The sequence below is a fragment of the Cygnus olor genome, chromosome 2 (genome assembly GCF_009769625.2).
Source record: "Cygnus olor isolate bCygOlo1 chromosome 2, bCygOlo1.pri.v2, whole genome shotgun sequence".
Lineage (NCBI taxonomy): Eukaryota > Metazoa > Chordata > Aves > Anseriformes > Anatidae > Cygnus > Cygnus olor.
In genome coordinates, this window is record NC_049170.1 from 132549173 (window position 1) to 132567981 (window position 18809).

Below are 18809 nucleotides of genomic sequence, written 5' to 3' on the forward strand. Positions count from 1 at the left end.
CCAACCTGAAATCTGAGATTTCTTTTACATGTTGCAGCAGACAACAGCAGAGTAGAGGTTTACACCCTTTACACCAAATTAAGTTGTCGTGTGCTATGTACCTTTCTCCTTATAAATATGGTAGAAAAAGTACAGAAACAATATATTTTTTGTTTGTTTGTTTGTTTTCTGGGATTTATTTTAATTCAAGCCACTTGATTCATTTTCTTGTATAAATAGCTATGCTCACCTTGGACAGAGCTAAACAGAGTGAACTGTTTTTTTTTTACACGTGGAGTAAAAGCGATCAACTCCATTTAATCCTGCTGAGTCCAGCCTTGACAGTAGGAGTAGCTCCTCTCCCAAAGGAAGTTAACTTCCACAGGCTTGTGTTTACTTTCCCCAAGGTTGCTTCTCTGAATTTTAACAGTGGATTTCCAGGTACTTTAGGTCAGAAAAGGGTGGCAAACCTGGTTACTGTTGTGAAATAAAATCTGTATGAAGACAGACAAGATCAGGACTGCACAATTTAGAAGGTGGGGGGAGAACAGGCATTTTGTATGCATATCAGTGATTATTGAGACAAAGTATAATTTTTGAACTGAATCACAGAATCACAGAATCACAGAATGAGTGGTTTGGGTCGGAAGGGCCATTAAAAAGCCTCTAGTTCCAATCCCCTGGCCATTGGCAGAAACATTTCCTGGTTACTCAAAGCCCTGTTCAACATGGCCTTTAATTCCAGGGAGGGGGCATCCACAACTGATCTAAACCTACACTTTTAAAATTTAAAACTGTTACCCCTCATCCTGTCACTACACTCTCTGATAAAGAGTTCCTCCCCATGTTTCCTGTAGGCATGCTCCCCATCCAGAAATGAGCATTTCTGTTAATCTTTTCTCATATTACAAGCACAAGAGCAGGTAGTGTACTTCAAAACTGATAAAAGGATCTTTTTAAAGAGAGCATATCATTGAAATATGTAGAACTTCATGCAACAAAATGCCAAGACCAAAAGCTTTGCATAATTTCAAAATAAAAGTCGAAATAGCAATACTAGATAACAGTCCTTTTTCACATTTCAAAAAGGAAACAGTTTTTCATTGCACTGCATTATCTAAACATAACTATTGAAAGCTAGAAAGAAAATCATATTTGGACAAATAATTGCATAATGATTTATTGCACGATAACTTACATTTCTTCTGAAATATTTTGTTCCATTCATGTCAAACGGGAGACTGTGACCAACCTGCAGATGATCCAATATTATAAAAAATATGAGTGACAACAAACCATAATATTTCTTCAAAAATTAAAAAAAAAAAAAAAGTGTTCATATTCAAACAGAATTTTTTAGTTATGCTTGCAATAGCTAGAAACTGCTTATTTAGTCAGAATATTCAAGGCCATGAAGTTCAAGTTCAATGGGAGAGACAGGACCTTTATGACATGTTGTAAGTAGCTATGTGAAAGAAGAGATTTTGTACTGTCTGCAGGATTATGATACAGACAACGGAAAGGTTCCCATGATTTAAACAATAGGTGTTTACTTGACCGAAAAAGGGCTAGAAGACTTGATTTTTCTTCCTGGTCCATATGCTATTAGACAGTATGGTAGAGAGAATTACTGTTTCTTATGTGTCTGTTTTCAAATATGTTTCTATTGTATCTATCCACCCGGTACAGGGACAGTGTTTAGAAATGTGAATATTAAACATGCAGTTATAAATCTGTGAACAGAAAACAAGATATTTCCTGAGAATATTGCTTGTCCCTCTACTGTAGTTTCAGAACTGTAAACCTTCACGTTCTAACTTTCTTCTCCTGATTTGTGTTCATCTTTCATGTTCTAAACAAATCAGTAGATTTAATTGCTTTTTCTGTTGCCTTTGTTTTCTTCTGTGCAGATTAATCAACAGCTGTTGATAACTGTGTTTTCAGGATTGGGTTCCCATTCTGCTTGGGAACACTAGTTGATGTTGGTTATAGAGCGTCTTCTAGTGACTGTAGTGGTAATTCTCTGAATACATACTTACTACAGTGGTTTTGGTTTGAACAAAACTAACTTTATTATTATTAGCTGTGCTTTAGTATTTCAGTGATTCTAGATCAATTCATTATTCAATAAAGAGAAGATGATGGGCCTTCATTTCTGTCAATTCTAATGGATATACAGTTCCCTCACTAGAAACTGCAGGATATTTCTTTATGGTTATGGTCAACTTCCAAAAAGTTCATTTATTTTTCAATCTGTAAGGACAGCAGATAGATAGAAAAGTAGAATCCAATGCATGTAATAAAGGAGCTTAAATGTGACTACAACAAAATGTGCTGCTGTTAGTTGTGCGTGATGAAATGATTTGGACCTGTGGAAAGCAGGTTATGGATTTTCCATAGGGCAAATAACAAAGTCCCATGGAGCACCCTTCATTTAAATGGTGCAAAATCTGAGCTATGCACTGGGCTGTGACTAAAATATGAATATAGCACTTAATGTGCATAGGTCCTTGAAATCTAGTTTGACTGTGATATAAAGTGATTATGATCTTAAAGGGTAATTTTCTCAAAGATAATAAGAAAATTTAATTGACAAGGCTTCCATGACATGAAACCACAGAAGGTTTTATGGAGTCCAGCTGACTTCATCTTTTCTAGGTTGTTTGATTATCATGGCCGGGTCCCTCCCCCACCCCGTGCAGTGATACCACTGAAGCGTCCTCGTGTGGCTGTGACAACAACTCGCAGAGGCAAAGGAGTTTTCTCCATGAAAGGAGCATCACGATCCACCTCAAGTGGGGCTTCTTCCTCAGGATCCAAATGTGAGTTGTTCATATGAGTTGGATTTTATTGACACAGTGATCATATTAATTTCTGCAAGCAGACAGCTTCCAATATATACCACTTTTGTAGTTATTTCTTAGCCTTAGCATTTGGTTTGAAAAACTTGTTTAGTTACCAAAGGTGCCCCACCTTTCCTGCAAGTCAAAGAAAACATTGGTGTAACTTTTGAAGGAAATCCTGTCAAAAACCTGTGACCCTTGGCCTCGTTTACTTGGCCTCAGAAGAAGCCTGTTTAAGATCTCCTATAATCCTGACTGTTTATGCACCATGAGGTCTTGTGAACAGATGATCATAAAGCAAAGCTAATAATCTTGTTATAGACAGACCGAGGCACACTGCTTTCTATTGAGACGTGAGGGTTGTTTCCACTCATATGAGAGGTGTGGAGGGTGGCCTGGGGCAGGGGAGGGACGGAGGTTGGGTTGTGCTTTTTCTGCCAGTGTTTCCTTTGAAGGTAGAAAAGGCAAAATGTATTTGCCTGTTCTACAAGGGAGTGCAAAATGAGATTGGCAATTTGGGGTTATTCAACCCCTTCTTAGCAAGTTGGCCTTAGAAGAGCTGTTGAACAGCTCCTACATTCTCACCTACCTCCCCACCCTGTAGTATCTCCCAGGAACTTCATTTTCCTCTCCGTGCATCTTTCAGCACCCACCTGTCTTCCCCTGCCCCTTATGTGGAGTGATACTGCCCTTGGAAGCGTCACTGGAAGAGGAAGAGAAAGATCAGGTAGGGATCAGATATTAGAAAGAATGAAGGGACTTCAATAAGGCACTTGCAGTACCAAACTGGCCAAACAGTACCAAACAAAGTATCATGCTGTTTTACACACAAGCATAAAGTGAATCCACCAACAGTACACCTTTATGGAAAAGGGGATGATTATGGCATCAAGATGAGATAATTATATACTCTGCATGAATAACCTATCCAAATCTCACACACTAGCATCTAACAAAGAAGACAGAACTCTAATGAGTCCACTAGGATCTATTCTTGATTCTGTTGTATGAACTGATGATATTGAAGACCTTGAAAGAAAATGTGTAATAAATATGCATGTGGCTGAAGGAATGGAAGGAATGGATAAGCAGAGAAAGAATAAGAGAAAAAGATGATGCTGTACACTGGGAACAAGGAGCTCAGGCCACTTCTTGGAAGGGATGACGTTCTGGGAAAGAGGATCTGTTGTCTTGACAGTTGAATCACACACAAATCTCTAGGGAATGAACTAGCTAGATGTCTGTTACCAACAGTGGGAGCTTTGATACCTAGCATGCAGGAAAACAAATCTAGGTGTTGTATTATGAAGCTCACTCGCACCCTAAGGGGTTGTCTGTGAGTAGTAACATTTCCTTTGTTCTCTGGAGAATGAACATATGTCTAGATCATTTTCATACACATCTTGAATGAATACACTTGTTCATTTACATTCTTTTTCATTCCTCAAATACTGAAATATGATTCCTAATATCAATTTAAATGAAAGTGTACAACTCAAGATCTTCACTTTAGTAGATATAAAATTGGAATTATTTTGCTAGTCTTTTCCATGCCTTGAGTCTTTGGGTTTTTCCAGAGTGAATCAAAGCTTTAGTAAGTATATACAGTTATAGATTCACTCAGTGCAACTCCTTTGTTCATTTTTTACCAATGTTTTATCCACATGAAAAGTTAGTAGTAACAATGCATTTAATTCACTACTTGTACTAAAGGGTGGTCTAATAAGAATGGGCTTTTTGAACAAACTTTGTCTCAAAGAAGGTGAGTTATTTTCAGATTTTTTTATATATATTTTTCCCTTGTTGTCTAGAACAAGAATAACTACAGGATACTTCTAGAGAGCCAAAGACCTTAGTGTATCTCAAGAGATATCACAGAAATGTCTCACCTAGAAATCTGGATTTTCATTGTAATGAATGTGACACATCATTTTACATTAACATATAGATATCTGCTCCTGAGAATAATCATCAAATTTGCTTTAGTACTCATCCTGCATTTCAGAAAATATTTCGTAGTCCTATGTCAGGGATTAAGTAGTGTTTACTGCAGATTGCAGGATTCAACATTAGTGCAAGTATGAGTACCCAAAGCTACTTCCTGTGAAAACTCCCAGACATTGCCTGTGCAACATGACGGATGTTGACTGCAATCAGGAGTTTGGAGATCCCAGCAGGCAGTGTTGTGCCTCAGTGAAAGTAACCTTTAGTGTATGCAGTTGTTATGTGAATATTGTCAGTCTTACATCTCCAAGTGACAAGATCATCTTTGTATCCGGCTCTTAACACTGAAAGGAGAGCTGCAAGTTGCATCACTAAAAACATGGGCCTTCATTTTGACCCCTGATGAGTTCACCCTCAGTTCTTTACAATGGCAGTTGGAACACAACTGCAGAGAACATTTATTTTGCTGGACAAAATGAAAGAAAATACTCTTTTTGCATGCAGCACACCTGAAAATAAATTGGTTGTTTTTTGTTTTGTTTTGTTGTGTGTTATTTTTTTAAAGAAATGTAAGGCTCACAGTATACTGACTTTCATGCTTGATTTCCCCATAGAATTATATCACTGTTTGTCAAGTCCAACCAAACCATCTTAAAGGTAGAAACACGATTTTGTTGACTTGGGCAAGAAAGTAATCAGCTTATTGTAAGACGTTTATCGGAGAAATAACCAAGCTGTTCCCTGAGGGGCTTCAAACTAGAAAGCAGAGAATGTATGCCATTTATAGGAAAAGTTTGTTATACTGAATTGTGGGATGAAGCAGGTTTTATTTTTTTGCCTCTTACTCTACAGTGCTAATATGAACCCCTTGAACTAATGCACTGTTGATTCTAATTGTAATTTATTGCTAAATACATAAAGGATCTCTTCGATAAGAATAAATGTAGTTTGTGGGAAGGAAGCTATTTTTGGCTTTAATGACATTCAAGGCCAAATCCAACTTAATGACACATTCCTATGTCAAAATGGTGTTGCATATGCTTGAAAGATTTCACCCCCAAATCGCAAAACTCTCATGAGATCACATGCCTTAATAGAGTTTTCAGGTTTGAGTAGCAATCTCATAGGCATAGCTGTTTTCCACACTCAAGCTGGATCCAGAAAATGAACCCATTTATGTAGTAGTAAAGGTCAGAGCACAGTGGACCCCTCTGTGAAATTAGCAGAATTAGAATGACTTATTTCTGAAAACCAGCAATCCAAAGACAGAAGTTTGTTGCCATACACAGCAAAGATCTTACAAAAGTATAATACCAAAAATGCCTTTTTCATTGATCAGAACATCTGTGAAAATAATGTCTGCCAGTGCAGTAAATTATTTTTCTACCAAGAAGGGACAATATGTGTGCTGAGTTTGCTTCCAAAACACAAAATAAGTTAGGAGGATTCGATTTCATTTTTGAATCTACGCTTGTTCTAGGATTAGTTGACAACATTTTCTTTTCTTTTTAACTCCAAAAATAGAAAAAATAAACAAATCAATCTTTTCACGTTATCAGAAGAAACTCATAAAGTAAAACACACTGGTGTGGAAACTACACGTGGTAGTTTTTCACATAAATGGTATGAAGCAACAGATGAAGATAGTTAGCACTCAAAAAAATGCTCACTTTTTCTGACAACATAGAAACTGATGCTCTTGGAGTATACACTTTATTTTTATGCACCTGAAAACAAGAGGAAAACAATAATCTATTTTTTTTTATTATCTTTGTGCATGAGATTAAGGAGTAGATACAGAAGAGGTTACAATATGTGCTGAATTATTCCTTAAAGTTAATTCATTTTGACTTTTATAGTTTTTGTTTAACTTCATCAACTAACCCATTTTTCAATGAAATCTGAAGTCATATTATATGATAAAGCATTTTATATTAAACCTGAAGAGCTCAGATAAAAATATATGACATTTCTTTCCAAAGAAAACTGAATCATGCTTTGCGGGTGAATCAATTTTTGTTATGTCAAAAAAAAAAAAAAAAGTTTCACAAACATTACTGTAATTCAACAGGAGCGCTTTCATTTCTAAAAATATAACTGTTCTCAATTTTAAATCTCTTTGACCTGGGTGCAGCTTGTCTCTTTTAGTGCACGATGTTTAAATGAAAGATGCATCCTAGAAAACTCTTATATTTATAGCAGAGGACTGGAAAGAGTTACTGAAGTAACTTCCTTGCTTTTTTAAGAAACCACACCATCTAATCCTTTCCAAACAAATTAAGCTTCACCTTAAAGACAGTTGGGGTTTAGGTTTTTCTATTTCTGTTTCTTCTCACTTCCAGCTTAAATTTTTTTCTCATTTGTTCATATCCATGTGCTGTGCCAACACAGTCTTAGCTTAAAAGTTTTATTTTTCTTTCATGTTCTTCTGTCTTGGGCAAACACAAAAAGTTCTGTCACATTACAGGTTTTCCATTCCTATGGTCATCTTCATGGGCCTTCTCCCCACATATCTGCTAGAATTCAGTGTTTCAGTCTGTATGTGGTATTCCAGATAAGCTCTCACCAGGTCTACAATGGCATTGATATTTTCCAATCTTAAGAAACACATTGTTTTACACATCCTAGTATTGCATTTTCTTTTTCATGGGTGCCTTATGATAGCCTACTGTCAACCTGAGATTACAGTTATACCCAAGGTTAATTCTGTTACTGTCTTTTTCAGCTGATGAGTTTTCATGTTAAAAGCAAGAGTTCCACTGTTAGTCAATCAAGTGCAGATTTTTTTCAGTGCAATCGAATTTCATCTTTTTCTACTGTAGCATTCCTTAAAATCACCTGATTCATTCTTCCATTCCAGTTTACTCTGAATAGATATCTTCCAATTTCCTGTCTTCAGCAAATTTTATTTGTTTAGTTATTTTTTTTCTTCAGTTGTTTGAAGATTTTTAGCTATTCTGATGTCAGTGCTTGAGGAATTGCATCAATATATTCTTCCCTTTCAATACGTGCATTTTTGTCATCTACTGACCATTGCTTATCTGCTCATATAGAAACAAATGTAAGCTCCTTTATTTTCCTGCACTTTAACTAAAAAGCAGATGAGCAAACATTTTAAATATATGCATCTCTGTTCTTATGTTTATGACCTACTTCTTGCATGAGATCAGTCTGAAAAAAAAATAAATGAAAATCAGTTAAAGTTTAATGGATAATTTCCATACTCAAAGCAAGACACCTGAGGTACAGTATTTACAGTCTTTAGATTTTGGCTGTGTTATAACACTGTGCTTAAAGACTCTACAATTATTCTCAAGCTCTATACCACAGAAACACAGAATCACAGAATGGCTGAGGTTGGAAGGGACCTCTGAAGGTCATCTGGTCCAAACCCCCTGCTCAAGCAGGGCCACTTACAGCAGGTTGCTCAGGACCATGTCCAGATTACTTTTGATGATCTCCAAGGATGGAGACTCCACAACCTCTGCTGGTGTCTGACCATTCCCACAGCAAAACTAACAAACTACACAAATTAAATAAAAAAATAAAAATTAAATTAATTAATTAATTAATTTTTGTTAAAAAAAAAAGAAAGAAGGGGGGAGGATTTTTTGTGTAGAGGGAATGTCATGTGTTTTAATTTGTGCCAATTGTCTTTGTCAGTACAGCAGTACTGTGTAAAGTCTGGCTCCTTCTTCTTCATTTTCTCTTGCACTGGGGAGCCCAGAACTGGCCACAGGACTCCAAATGTGGCCTTATCAGTGCTGAGTAGAGGGGAAGGATCACCTCCCTCAACCTGCTGACAACACTCCTGCTGGTGCATCCAAGGATATTAATGGCCTACTTTGGCATAAAGGTGCATTGCTGGCTAATGATAACCTGGTGTCCACCCAGACCTTAAAGTTCTTCACAACTTGTCTTTAGTAATCTCTGTTTACTACAGAAATACCCAGTGCAATGTAACTGAGAGTGGAATTTCTCTTGGAGAATGATTTTGAAGATTTGCACAGTTCCCTGAAAATTAAGAGGATAAGTGACTCGAATAACTACATTCACATTGTAAGGTTGGAACTGGGGTGGACATTTGGAACTTGGCATGGATTTGTTGAAAATCTGTCCCCTTTTTTCTTTCAGTCTTTTTTTAACATTAACTTGAAGTGATTCACTGTATAATGGAATCTCCTATTTAATAACCTTATTTAATGTAAAAATTAAGTTGCAGATTCAGTGTCCAGAATTTATGCAAATACTTTTGGCATTAGGGGAATCTTGCAGGAAAAAAGTGGTAGCAATAATGCTCCTCTGCAGTTTTTAACATCTTCATTTATCGTTGAATCCCTGCTACTGCATCTGTGTTCCCTCTAGCATAGTTCTTCTCAAACTCATTTATATTTGAAACACCTCAGGGAAGTCCCTGTGAAGCAGAAGGTTTGGCTGGAATTGCGCAGTAGTCCTACCTATATGCCTGTTTCCTCACCAGACTCGGAAATACAAAAGTTTTCTGCTTTTGTATACTGGGAACAAATATAATTAGGTCCTTGTGGTGTCGCTTCTGACTTTTGATATTTTAGCCTACTGATTTCTAGTCAAGGAAACAACTCTTAACTCAGCAGCTTGACCACATGGGATCTGTTGCCAACTGTCTTCATAGTGGGCTGCTGCAGATACTTAGGATTCCCTACTGGACTGATTCACACCATTTCACCTTGTAGTCTACATTGCTTTGCTACTCCAGCATGGACAAATTTCAGCCCCCCAAGGGATGCAGTAACCTTCTAAATAAACAGATGTCAAAATCTTAATGTTTTGTTACAGATCTGGGAGGATTGGACAGTGACGCATTATTTCTCTAAGAACACTTTTAAGGCCTTGCTTTATAAGTATACTGAACAATTCCTTCAAATACTGTATATCATATAGGAATCCATCACAAAGGTTACTTCTAATCTTTGTTCTCTAAGGCCAGATACTCATTCAATGTGAGATCAGAGGTTTCAGCCTATGGTATTGTGAGGTATACAAATCCTCAACGTAAGCACATGGTTAAACAAGTTCATTACTGCATATAGCAACATAGTCATTTTAGTTGACTTGTAACTACAAAGGCCCCAACCATAACACAAAATACATTGGTACCTCAGTGAATGTGCTCCAAACTTGCATTAAGGTTGGTTTAGAAGCAGGTATTTAGTACCACTGAAGTAGACAGTAACTTGTCTGCACACTTCATCAGCAGATTTTAACTGTCCAATAAAAAATACCCATGAGACACAATGATGAGATACATGCCCAAGAGTCAATGAATGGGACTGATCAGACACGATGTAGCCAGGAGACCCTTTATACAAAAAAAAAAAAGAACAAGTTCTTATCCATGGCAGAACATCCCCTTTCCCAGGCTAGCTAAGGACCCTCCAGTTGCTCCAAATACAAACCCCAAAGGTACTACACATCCTCCTTCAGCAAAAATAAGGTGGGAAGTGGTAATTCCAATCACTACTCTTCCATTGCCAGTTCCTCACAGTTTAAGATGATGGTCAGTTTCTTCCTACAGGAGCTGTGAGACTGACAGTTGTGTTAGCTACTCTTGACCTTTATAATGGCTTTATTCTCCCTTGCTAGCGCAGGTTTTTCATCTTCCCCACTTGTCTTTTTCAACATGATATCCAAGCACCAATGGGACAAGTGATTTGTTAGGACTTATTTTCTGAGCATTAGCTCATTCCTGAGTGCTGTAATGCTGTTTCTTCTGAAGCCAAAACACTTTCAAAACACCCCTTCTTAAGTTAGACCACAGGAGTGCAATAATGCACAGAAATGAAGAATAATGCATTGCAACATACATTTGGAAATTTCAGCTCTTAATCTGCTTGAGTTGCCTCCATGTCCCTAGCTGGGATCATAAAAAGAAATATTTCCATGTGCTACCTACAGCTGGAAAAAGTACAAGAAATCATCCAGAACTGATTGTTTTTAAAGCAATGATACTTAACACCTTCTATTGCAATGAAGTTGACTGGAACATAACAATGCATTCCTGGCTGCCCTGACATTTATGTTGCCATTCAATCTTGTTGAAAAATACCTACCACTTCAGTGAGGGATCTTTTTATTATTATTGCCATTATTGTTGTTATTGCTACAAAATAGTCAGCAAAATATCATTGCAAGACTGTTAATGGTCAGTCTTATTTGAATCATTCTTTCACTATAAGCAGCTTTTCAGTAAAAGTCATTTCAATTTACTAAGACTGCCATTGAAATGTTTTGCCTGAAATGCTTATTACAGAGAATACCCCTCACATAACCTCTTGTCACAAGTGCTTAGTATCCTGTGATTTCCTAGGATTCAGCGTTTTTAACTAACAATGATAGATTTAAAAGTTAAATCTCTAAAAATAGTGAGAGAAATTAAGAAGTAGTCTTCATACTAAAACAAAATAATAAAAAAAAGAACATATTTTGTTCATGGGGTGTGCAGATATAGTTTATTTCATGTATTGCATCTTTGCTCTTTTTCCACAGTGAAATCAGATGAGTTGCAAACAATCAAGAAGGAATTAACCCAAATCAAAACAAAAATTGACTCCTTGCTAGGGAGACTGGAAAAGATTGAAAAGCAGCAAAAAGCTGAAGCAGGTAGGTGAAAACAATATTTAGTTACATGAATTAAATCAGAGCCTATTTATCAGACAAGGAAACAGATAAGAGAGAGAATGGAAGACTTCCAGAAATTTCTGTACATAACAGAGGGCCTTAAGCAAGGTAAATTAACTATCAAGTAGAACCATTGGGAGGGAAAATTAACATTCTTCACAACATTATGCAACATCATTTCAATAATTGTTTTCTATAGTCTAGGGGAGAGAGAGAGAGAGAAGGCAAGTAAAGAAGAAAGAAAAAGAAAGAAAGAAAGAAAGAAAGAAAGAAAGAAAGAAAGAAAGAAAGAAAGAAAGAAAGAAAAAGAAAGAAAGAAAGAAAGAAAGAAAGAAAGAAAGAAAGAAAGAAGGAAGGAAGGAAGGAAGGAAGGAAGGAAGGAAGGAAGGAAGGAAAGAAAGAAAGAAAGAAAGAAAGACAGAAAGAAAAAGAAAGAAAGAAGGAAGGAAAGAAAGAGAGAAAGAGAAAGAGAAAGAGAAAGAGAAAGAGAAAGAGAAAGAGAAAGAGAAAGAGAAAGAGAAAGAGAAAGAGAAAGAGAAAGAAAGAGAAAGAGAAAGAGAAAGAGAAAGAGAAAGAGAAAGAGAAAGAGAAAGAGAAAGAGAAAGAGAAAGAGAAAGAGAAAGAGAAAGAGAAAGAGAAAGAGAAAGAGAAAGAGAAAGAGAAAGAGAAGGAAAGAAGGAAAGGAAGAAGGAAAGAAGGAAGGAAAGAAGGAAAGGAAGAAGCAAAGAAGGAAGAAGGGAAGGAAGGAAGGAAGGAAGGAAGGAAGGAAGGAAGGAAGGAAGGAAGGAAGGAAGGAAGGAAGGAAGGAAGGAAGGAAGGAAAGAGAAGGCTCCTGCTAGATGTTCTGGAAACAAAACATCACTAAAAAATTGACTGTACAGAATTAATTTGAGAGGTTGTTGACTGTGAGGATACCTGTGCTATCCCCAAAAAGAATTTTTAGATTGCCTGGTCAAGAGACAATAGTTACAAGTTGCAGCAAGGAAAATTACAGTTTGGTATAAGGAAAAAAAATCACCTATATTGCTACTAAACACTATAACAAGTTTCCCAAAGAGTCTGTAGTATATTCATCCTTGGAGCCATTCTAAACTCATCTGGCCAAGGCCCTATGAACCTGTACTGAACTTTGAGGTCGGTCCTACTTTGAACAGGGGTTGGACTTGGAGAGCCCAGAGATCCCTTCCAGCCTAAACTATTGTGTGAAGTAGTTGTGTGTGTGTAAAACTGGCCGCACCTCCAGTTCAGCTTGTCTCTGGCTTGAAAAATTTTGTTTTGAGGCAAACCTCGGGAATGACATAATCCAACATTGCTTTCTAATGTAATGAAGATCTTTATTCCTATCATTACAGTGATCATTTTGTTAGTTGAATGATCTCGCCTAGCAGCACTTTAAAGCCATGTTGAGCACTTATAAGGGATTTATAAGTCCGTATTTTCACCACAGTATATATGAAAAAATATCTCAGTTCTTATTACTGTCTACGGTATTTCCTTGGCTACTCCCTTATAAATCACTTGGTATATCTCTGTACAGAAGCTGTGTACTAGAGAGTTGATTTGGATGAGAGACAGCAGGGAAATGGAAGCCTTATCTCATTAAAACTCTCAATGTTTCTTTTTTTTCCCTCTCCATTCTCTGATGAAAACTTTTAATGTATTCTGTGTGAAATGTGTGAAAGAGAGAGTCTGCATCAGAATTCACAGCTGCTCAAGTGTCTGGGCACCCACATTTATGTCCCTCACCTAACTCCAACCAGTTACAGGAGCCAAAAAGCCCCAACAGGACACATCAAGAGAGTTCCATCAAGACTGTGAAAAAGAATTAGTAGCTGAGGTTCATGGACCTGTCAGAAGCAAAATAGATATTTAGATCAGGATCCCTCATGATCCCAAGTGCCTTCCCTATTTGTTGATCTGTTGTAGGGATGTCTCTCTGAACCCAGAATTTACTTGCTGATATTGAGAAATTAATGAATGGATTGCCAAGGGTGGGATATTACAGAGAAATATTTTGTGGTTAACAATTTGGGAAAAAAAAAAAAAAAAAAAAAAAAAAAAAAAACTACAGCAACAAAAACAGATCTTAAAAACCTTACCTTTTATTTATGATCATTTTCTAAGTTGACAGACAAGGACCAATGTCTCAGCTGTTATATTTTACCCTACAAAATATGTCGAGTGCTTTTTTCAAAGTCTAAGGTAAACCATCAGTCTAGAGCCTGATTACCTCTTTTAGGAGAACTGTACACAATATGTATTCATTAAATTCTATTTTGTATTTTATGCAAGTTATATAAAAGTTGGTGTAATCAGTGAAGTTGTGATTGCGAGGCAATACACTGAATCACGCACTGAAATGCTCTGAGATGGCGGATCACTACTTCAGAGAGCTTTTTTATAAAACCCATTACTATGCAAAACAACCTGCATGTCATTGTACTTTGATATCCAATTTTCACTTTTGCTAAAGGACTCTAGTGAACTCATTTAAATAGAAATCATCTCAAAGAGGAAAACATTGATTTGTATTGAATCATACTCTTATGCCTTTTGAAGACAAGCAATGAATAATCACCTCAGAAATTAAAATCTGTTTTCAAATTGTTGATATTTTAAAACATCAGGTGCAAAAGCTGTCCCGCATGTTCCTTGCATCTCAGGAAGGGGATGGAGGGGGATGAGGAGGAAAAACACATCAGAGATACCACGATCCCCATTTAAGTCTCCTGAGCTGACAAAGAGAGCTATGTAGCCTGTGGGATGAGTCCACAGATGATTGTTTCTTCGGCTAAAAGCTTTGTGTAAGATAACGCTGCATCAGTAGCTGAACAATTTCATTTACAGCATCAGATGTGAGATTATTTTTTTTCCTTCTCTATGGTTTGGCAATTGTATTTCTTACTTTTCTGTGCCAGAAGGTATGGCCTCACTAAGCCTGGGATCAGAGAGGACCTGTGTCTAGTTAAGAGAAACACACAAAAGAAAAAAATCAAGCCATCATCTTGTACTGTTTTTTGATTTGTTTGTTTGTTTGTTTTAAGTTTGTATCACTTGCAAGAAAAGTAATTGTTAATTTTAGAAGTTAGACACCTGGAGGAATGTGACAGGTTAAATAGGCACACTGAACAATCTCATTGCATACTTCAGTCACTGTTTTATGTCTGCATCTCTATATAGTAATGGTAGATGTTCTGTCTTTTATTACTATCAATCCCTGAAAATTTCAATAGCATGAATATAGCAAAGAGAAATTAAAATATTGCTCATTTGACACTGATGAGGAAAAAAATAAAAACTATGTTAACACTTTAAACAAGAAAATCTGTGTACTCAAAGTTTACTGACAACAAATATGTAAGGAATCTGAAAATCAATCCTTTACACAGGGAATCTGTAGGAATAGCTCCTTTGTTTGTAAAATTCTCAATCAGAAAGCCAGGGATAAGATACTGTTTTGACATGATAAAATTGTTAGAGGCGAATATTCTCCATGTAATATCAGAGATTAAGATTTTTAAAAGTGGGTGCTGAAAAGTAAAATCTTAAATTTAGTTTCTCAGAAGAGCACAAAAGAGTTAGATGCTGAGCTGGTATTTTAGTCTCCTCTGACGACCCAAGTCTATATTCTTATTCAGATGATTAGACTGACCAAATTTTTTAGCAGTTGTCCCCTAAAAGTTTTTCCATTAAAATGTATAAAGTCCACAATTTCAGTAACCCTTTTTGAAGCCCTTGACTAAAATTGATTCAGTTGTCACTACCACAGCCAGATTAATCTCAGAACATGATGGGGAAAGACGTAGTAGACGTAGCTGACTGAACCCACATTTCCTTCTGCAATAAGGCAGCTACCACAGTATTGTATATATAGCACCATAGAAGGTAAGACTCTGGGACGAATCGTCTACTGATATGTATGACCACTCTATTCTCAAAACAGTTATCTAAGATGACTTCTTATTCTTTATTTACAACAATCCTTTTGTAGAAAGTATGTGATGAAGGGATAAATTCTTCATTATTCTGTATCTTCAGTAAATGAATTTGAAAATGAGGGATTAGAGATTAACAAAGACTGAGGAGATAAAAGTAAGTTGTAAAATAAATGTGCAGAGGTAGAAGAAAAACAAATTAAGGCTTAAGACTATGATCCAGAAAAGTGTGAGGAGATTTGAATATTGTACGTGGCAGGTAATAATTTAAAATAAAATAATAATATATTCATGGAGCTGAAAGATATAGAGTTTCATAAGCAATCTGCAGATTCATTGGTTGTCTCATAAGAGATAGGTGATACACTAGCTAGGGTTATAGAACAGTCAAATCTCATAAAGAAAAAAATAGTGCTGTTCTAGAAATTTGATCATTGATGGGTATTGTCACCATCAGACTGAAAAGACGTTGGTAATCCAGCTACTTGCAATTAATTCTCTGGCCCGTGTTCATTCTGAGTATATTAACCTTTTCATCTGAACTCCTGATGTGCATAGGAATAAGACTGTGATCCCTCCAACCATTCTAGGAACCAGTCTGTCTCTGCAAATCCTTGTTTACTTATTGGCAATTAACAGCCATTCATTTCTCAGGGTACAGAGATCTGTGTACTTCTCATTGGCTGCAGATAAATAAATACAAGGTGATTATGCCAACTGGATTCCCAAGACAAAGCAGAGTCCAGAAAATCAAAAAGCTGTATCTATTGGTAAAGCAAACCTTCATCCACTGCATGGGATGAATGAGCATGTTGGTACTTTGGCTGATGTATGCATTAATTTTTTAAAACAAGGGTTTTTATCATATTTGCCTGGTAGATATTGACATATTGATTTTAACAAACCTTGCTCATCTGGAGATGGGAAACTTAGGTTTCTTCCTCAGAGCATTTTTCTTTGCCACCAATAGGGAAGGTTACTGAATCTCTATAGAGTATGTTTTCCTTACAGAAGCTCAAAAGAAACAAATGGAAGATAATGCTGATTTGATTCAAGAGGAATGCATATCAGAGAATGCAGATAACTCTACAGAAGAGCCTATTGAAGGAGGGCCAGATGCAGATGGGGATGGAGAAGAGATGACTGATGGGATAGAGGAGGATTTTGATGAGGATGGCAGCAATGAGCTGGTAAGGAATAACCATGCCATGTCTGTCTATACAGTTGCTACACGTAACCACAGAGAACCAAGGATCTTGGTTAACAAAAAAGGTCACAGCAGCAGTGTGATATTCTGTAACAAGTACCTAGCCCTACATTCTTCATACACTGCAGTATCTGTTAAGCAAGGGAACCTCTGAGGATAAACAGGAAAAATATATTTTGCTACACTTGGTGATTTAAGAAAGGAAATTAAATGTACTTTTTAAAATTTTATTTTAATTTATGATTGCACATTTAATGAAATGTAGATGAGAAAGGAAAGCATGGGTATTGTTCTGTTTTGCATTGGCTTGGTTTTAACTGGAGCATTTCAAAATAAGATTCTAGAACAGAGAACTTTCTCATTAATTACCATGTGGTCTTCAATAATCCCCAGTCTCTGTCCCCTATGTGTATCTACTGCAGGCTGCACTGACAACTACAGATATTTTTTATGGAAGGATTTTGCCCTAATAAATGTCTGGCTGAAGAGTTTCCAGCATGAACCTACGTTTGAGTAACATCATGAAATGCCCATCGTGATGTTAAACTTCTAAGTTCTAAAGAAACATTTACAAGTCAGATTTATAATTTTTTCTTCATTACAAACAAGAACGGATCAGTCACATTGTTTTAGACACCAGGACTCCAAAACACTGCATTTTCTATCTAACTCTCTTCTACGCTTTCACATTCTTCTGCTTTGAGCAGAAATCACTTCTGTTACTCAATGTCACTTTCGCTGATTGAATTTTAACACACATTTTATCATGTCTACAATAAAAAATTAATAATAATTCAGCGATGCTGAAAGGAGCCAGTCAGCAAGGGGCCCAGCTGAACCAACACCAAGTGTGGAGTAAGAGTGCAAGTAAATAACCAGCATTTTGTACTGCTTACTGCAAACACAATTTAAACCTACCACTAATTTGAGTGTTTGTGTTCCTTTAGCCAATACAGGACCCTCTTGATTGTATGACTCTTGAATATCATTATTCCAAGGAGAAACTAAACCAATATGAATCTCCTCATCTTTTAATGTGCAATGAAGAACAGATGATATTATCACTTCTTCTCAAAGGAACAGGTTATACACTACAAGTATTAGGGGCCTCTGTAAGCAGTTGCCATTCTGAATTTGTAGGAAGTAGAAATTTTATAATGAATAAATAGTTGTAAATATAACATCCCACCATGATTAATATCTGATCAGCTAAAGTGACATGAACAGTTGAGTGACCACAGCTAAGGAAGACTGGTATGTTTTTCATTAATTAAGTGTCAGACTCCCTACTGCAGACAAATAAATAGGGAAGATAATGTACAGTATATTAGCCTCTGATGGTTCAGTGCTGTTATTTCACTCTGTGAGTATAGCATATTTAGCATATATCTACACTATCTAATGAAGCATGATGCAGAAGAAATTATTCATCTAGCAAAGGCTTAGGCAGAAAAGTTTCTAAAAAGCAAGAAGCACAGGAAGACTTCTTTAGCAGTGAAGTCTGGAATTGGCATAGCCATGCTTGCAAACTGCTTCTTCCAAGTTTAAAAGCCTTTCCCTGCTTTACATTCTGGCATTAGTGGAACTGCAACATGTTGCCCCAAAGCCATCTCAGAGGTCTGAACCACATATCTAAGGCAAGGAGGGAATGAGCTCTACTTTCTCTGTGTGCTGTTACTTAGTCCTTTAATGGCACTGAGCGTGGTGGAGTTGGCTGGCTGTATATGGAGAGTAGCATCCTTCATTTTGTGCCTTAGCATTCATGAATGTTGTCCCCCCAGCCCTGGTACAGTGGTGGAAAGGAAAGGCCAGGGAAGAGGGTTTATGTGCATCATCTCAGTCAGGTGCAGTCCATTCCAGTGCCAGGGCGGCAGCAGCCAAGCAGCCTCATCTTCCACCATCCCAACACCAGGACATATAGCTGAGAAGAGCCAGCATTGCACACTTCAAAACTTAGAATCCAGATTGTCATTGCTTTGAAGTCCTTGTGCTTTTCATGCTCCTTTGCCATTTTCCTTAAGCTTTGGAAGAGGCCACTTCGCATTAGTTTTTCTTCCTGCTATGATAGGATGATAATATTATCTTTTTTTTTTTTTTTTTTTTTTTTTAGGTCTAGGAAGATCAGTGAATGAATAAATGTTATTGATGAGATAAAAAAATTACTCTATGGAGAATTACTTCAAAGAAATCTCAGACAATGGGTGTTTTGTATGGAGGCATAACTATAAACTGAACTGTGCATTT

General features: G+C 36.8%; 1 protein-coding gene across 1 annotated transcript in view; it reads left to right on the forward strand.

The window, feature by feature from the left end:
- Nucleotides 1–18809, forward strand: part of RALYL (RALY RNA binding protein like) — a 460877-nt gene that overhangs the window by 423673 nt on the left and 18395 nt on the right. Inside the window, 4 exon segments of the mRNA XM_040546189.1 lie at nucleotides 2638–2801; nucleotides 3469–3549; nucleotides 11292–11405; nucleotides 16370–16548. Of these exon segments, the coding sequence (XP_040402123.1) occupies nucleotides 2638–2801; nucleotides 3469–3549; nucleotides 11292–11405; nucleotides 16370–16548 (538 nt within the window).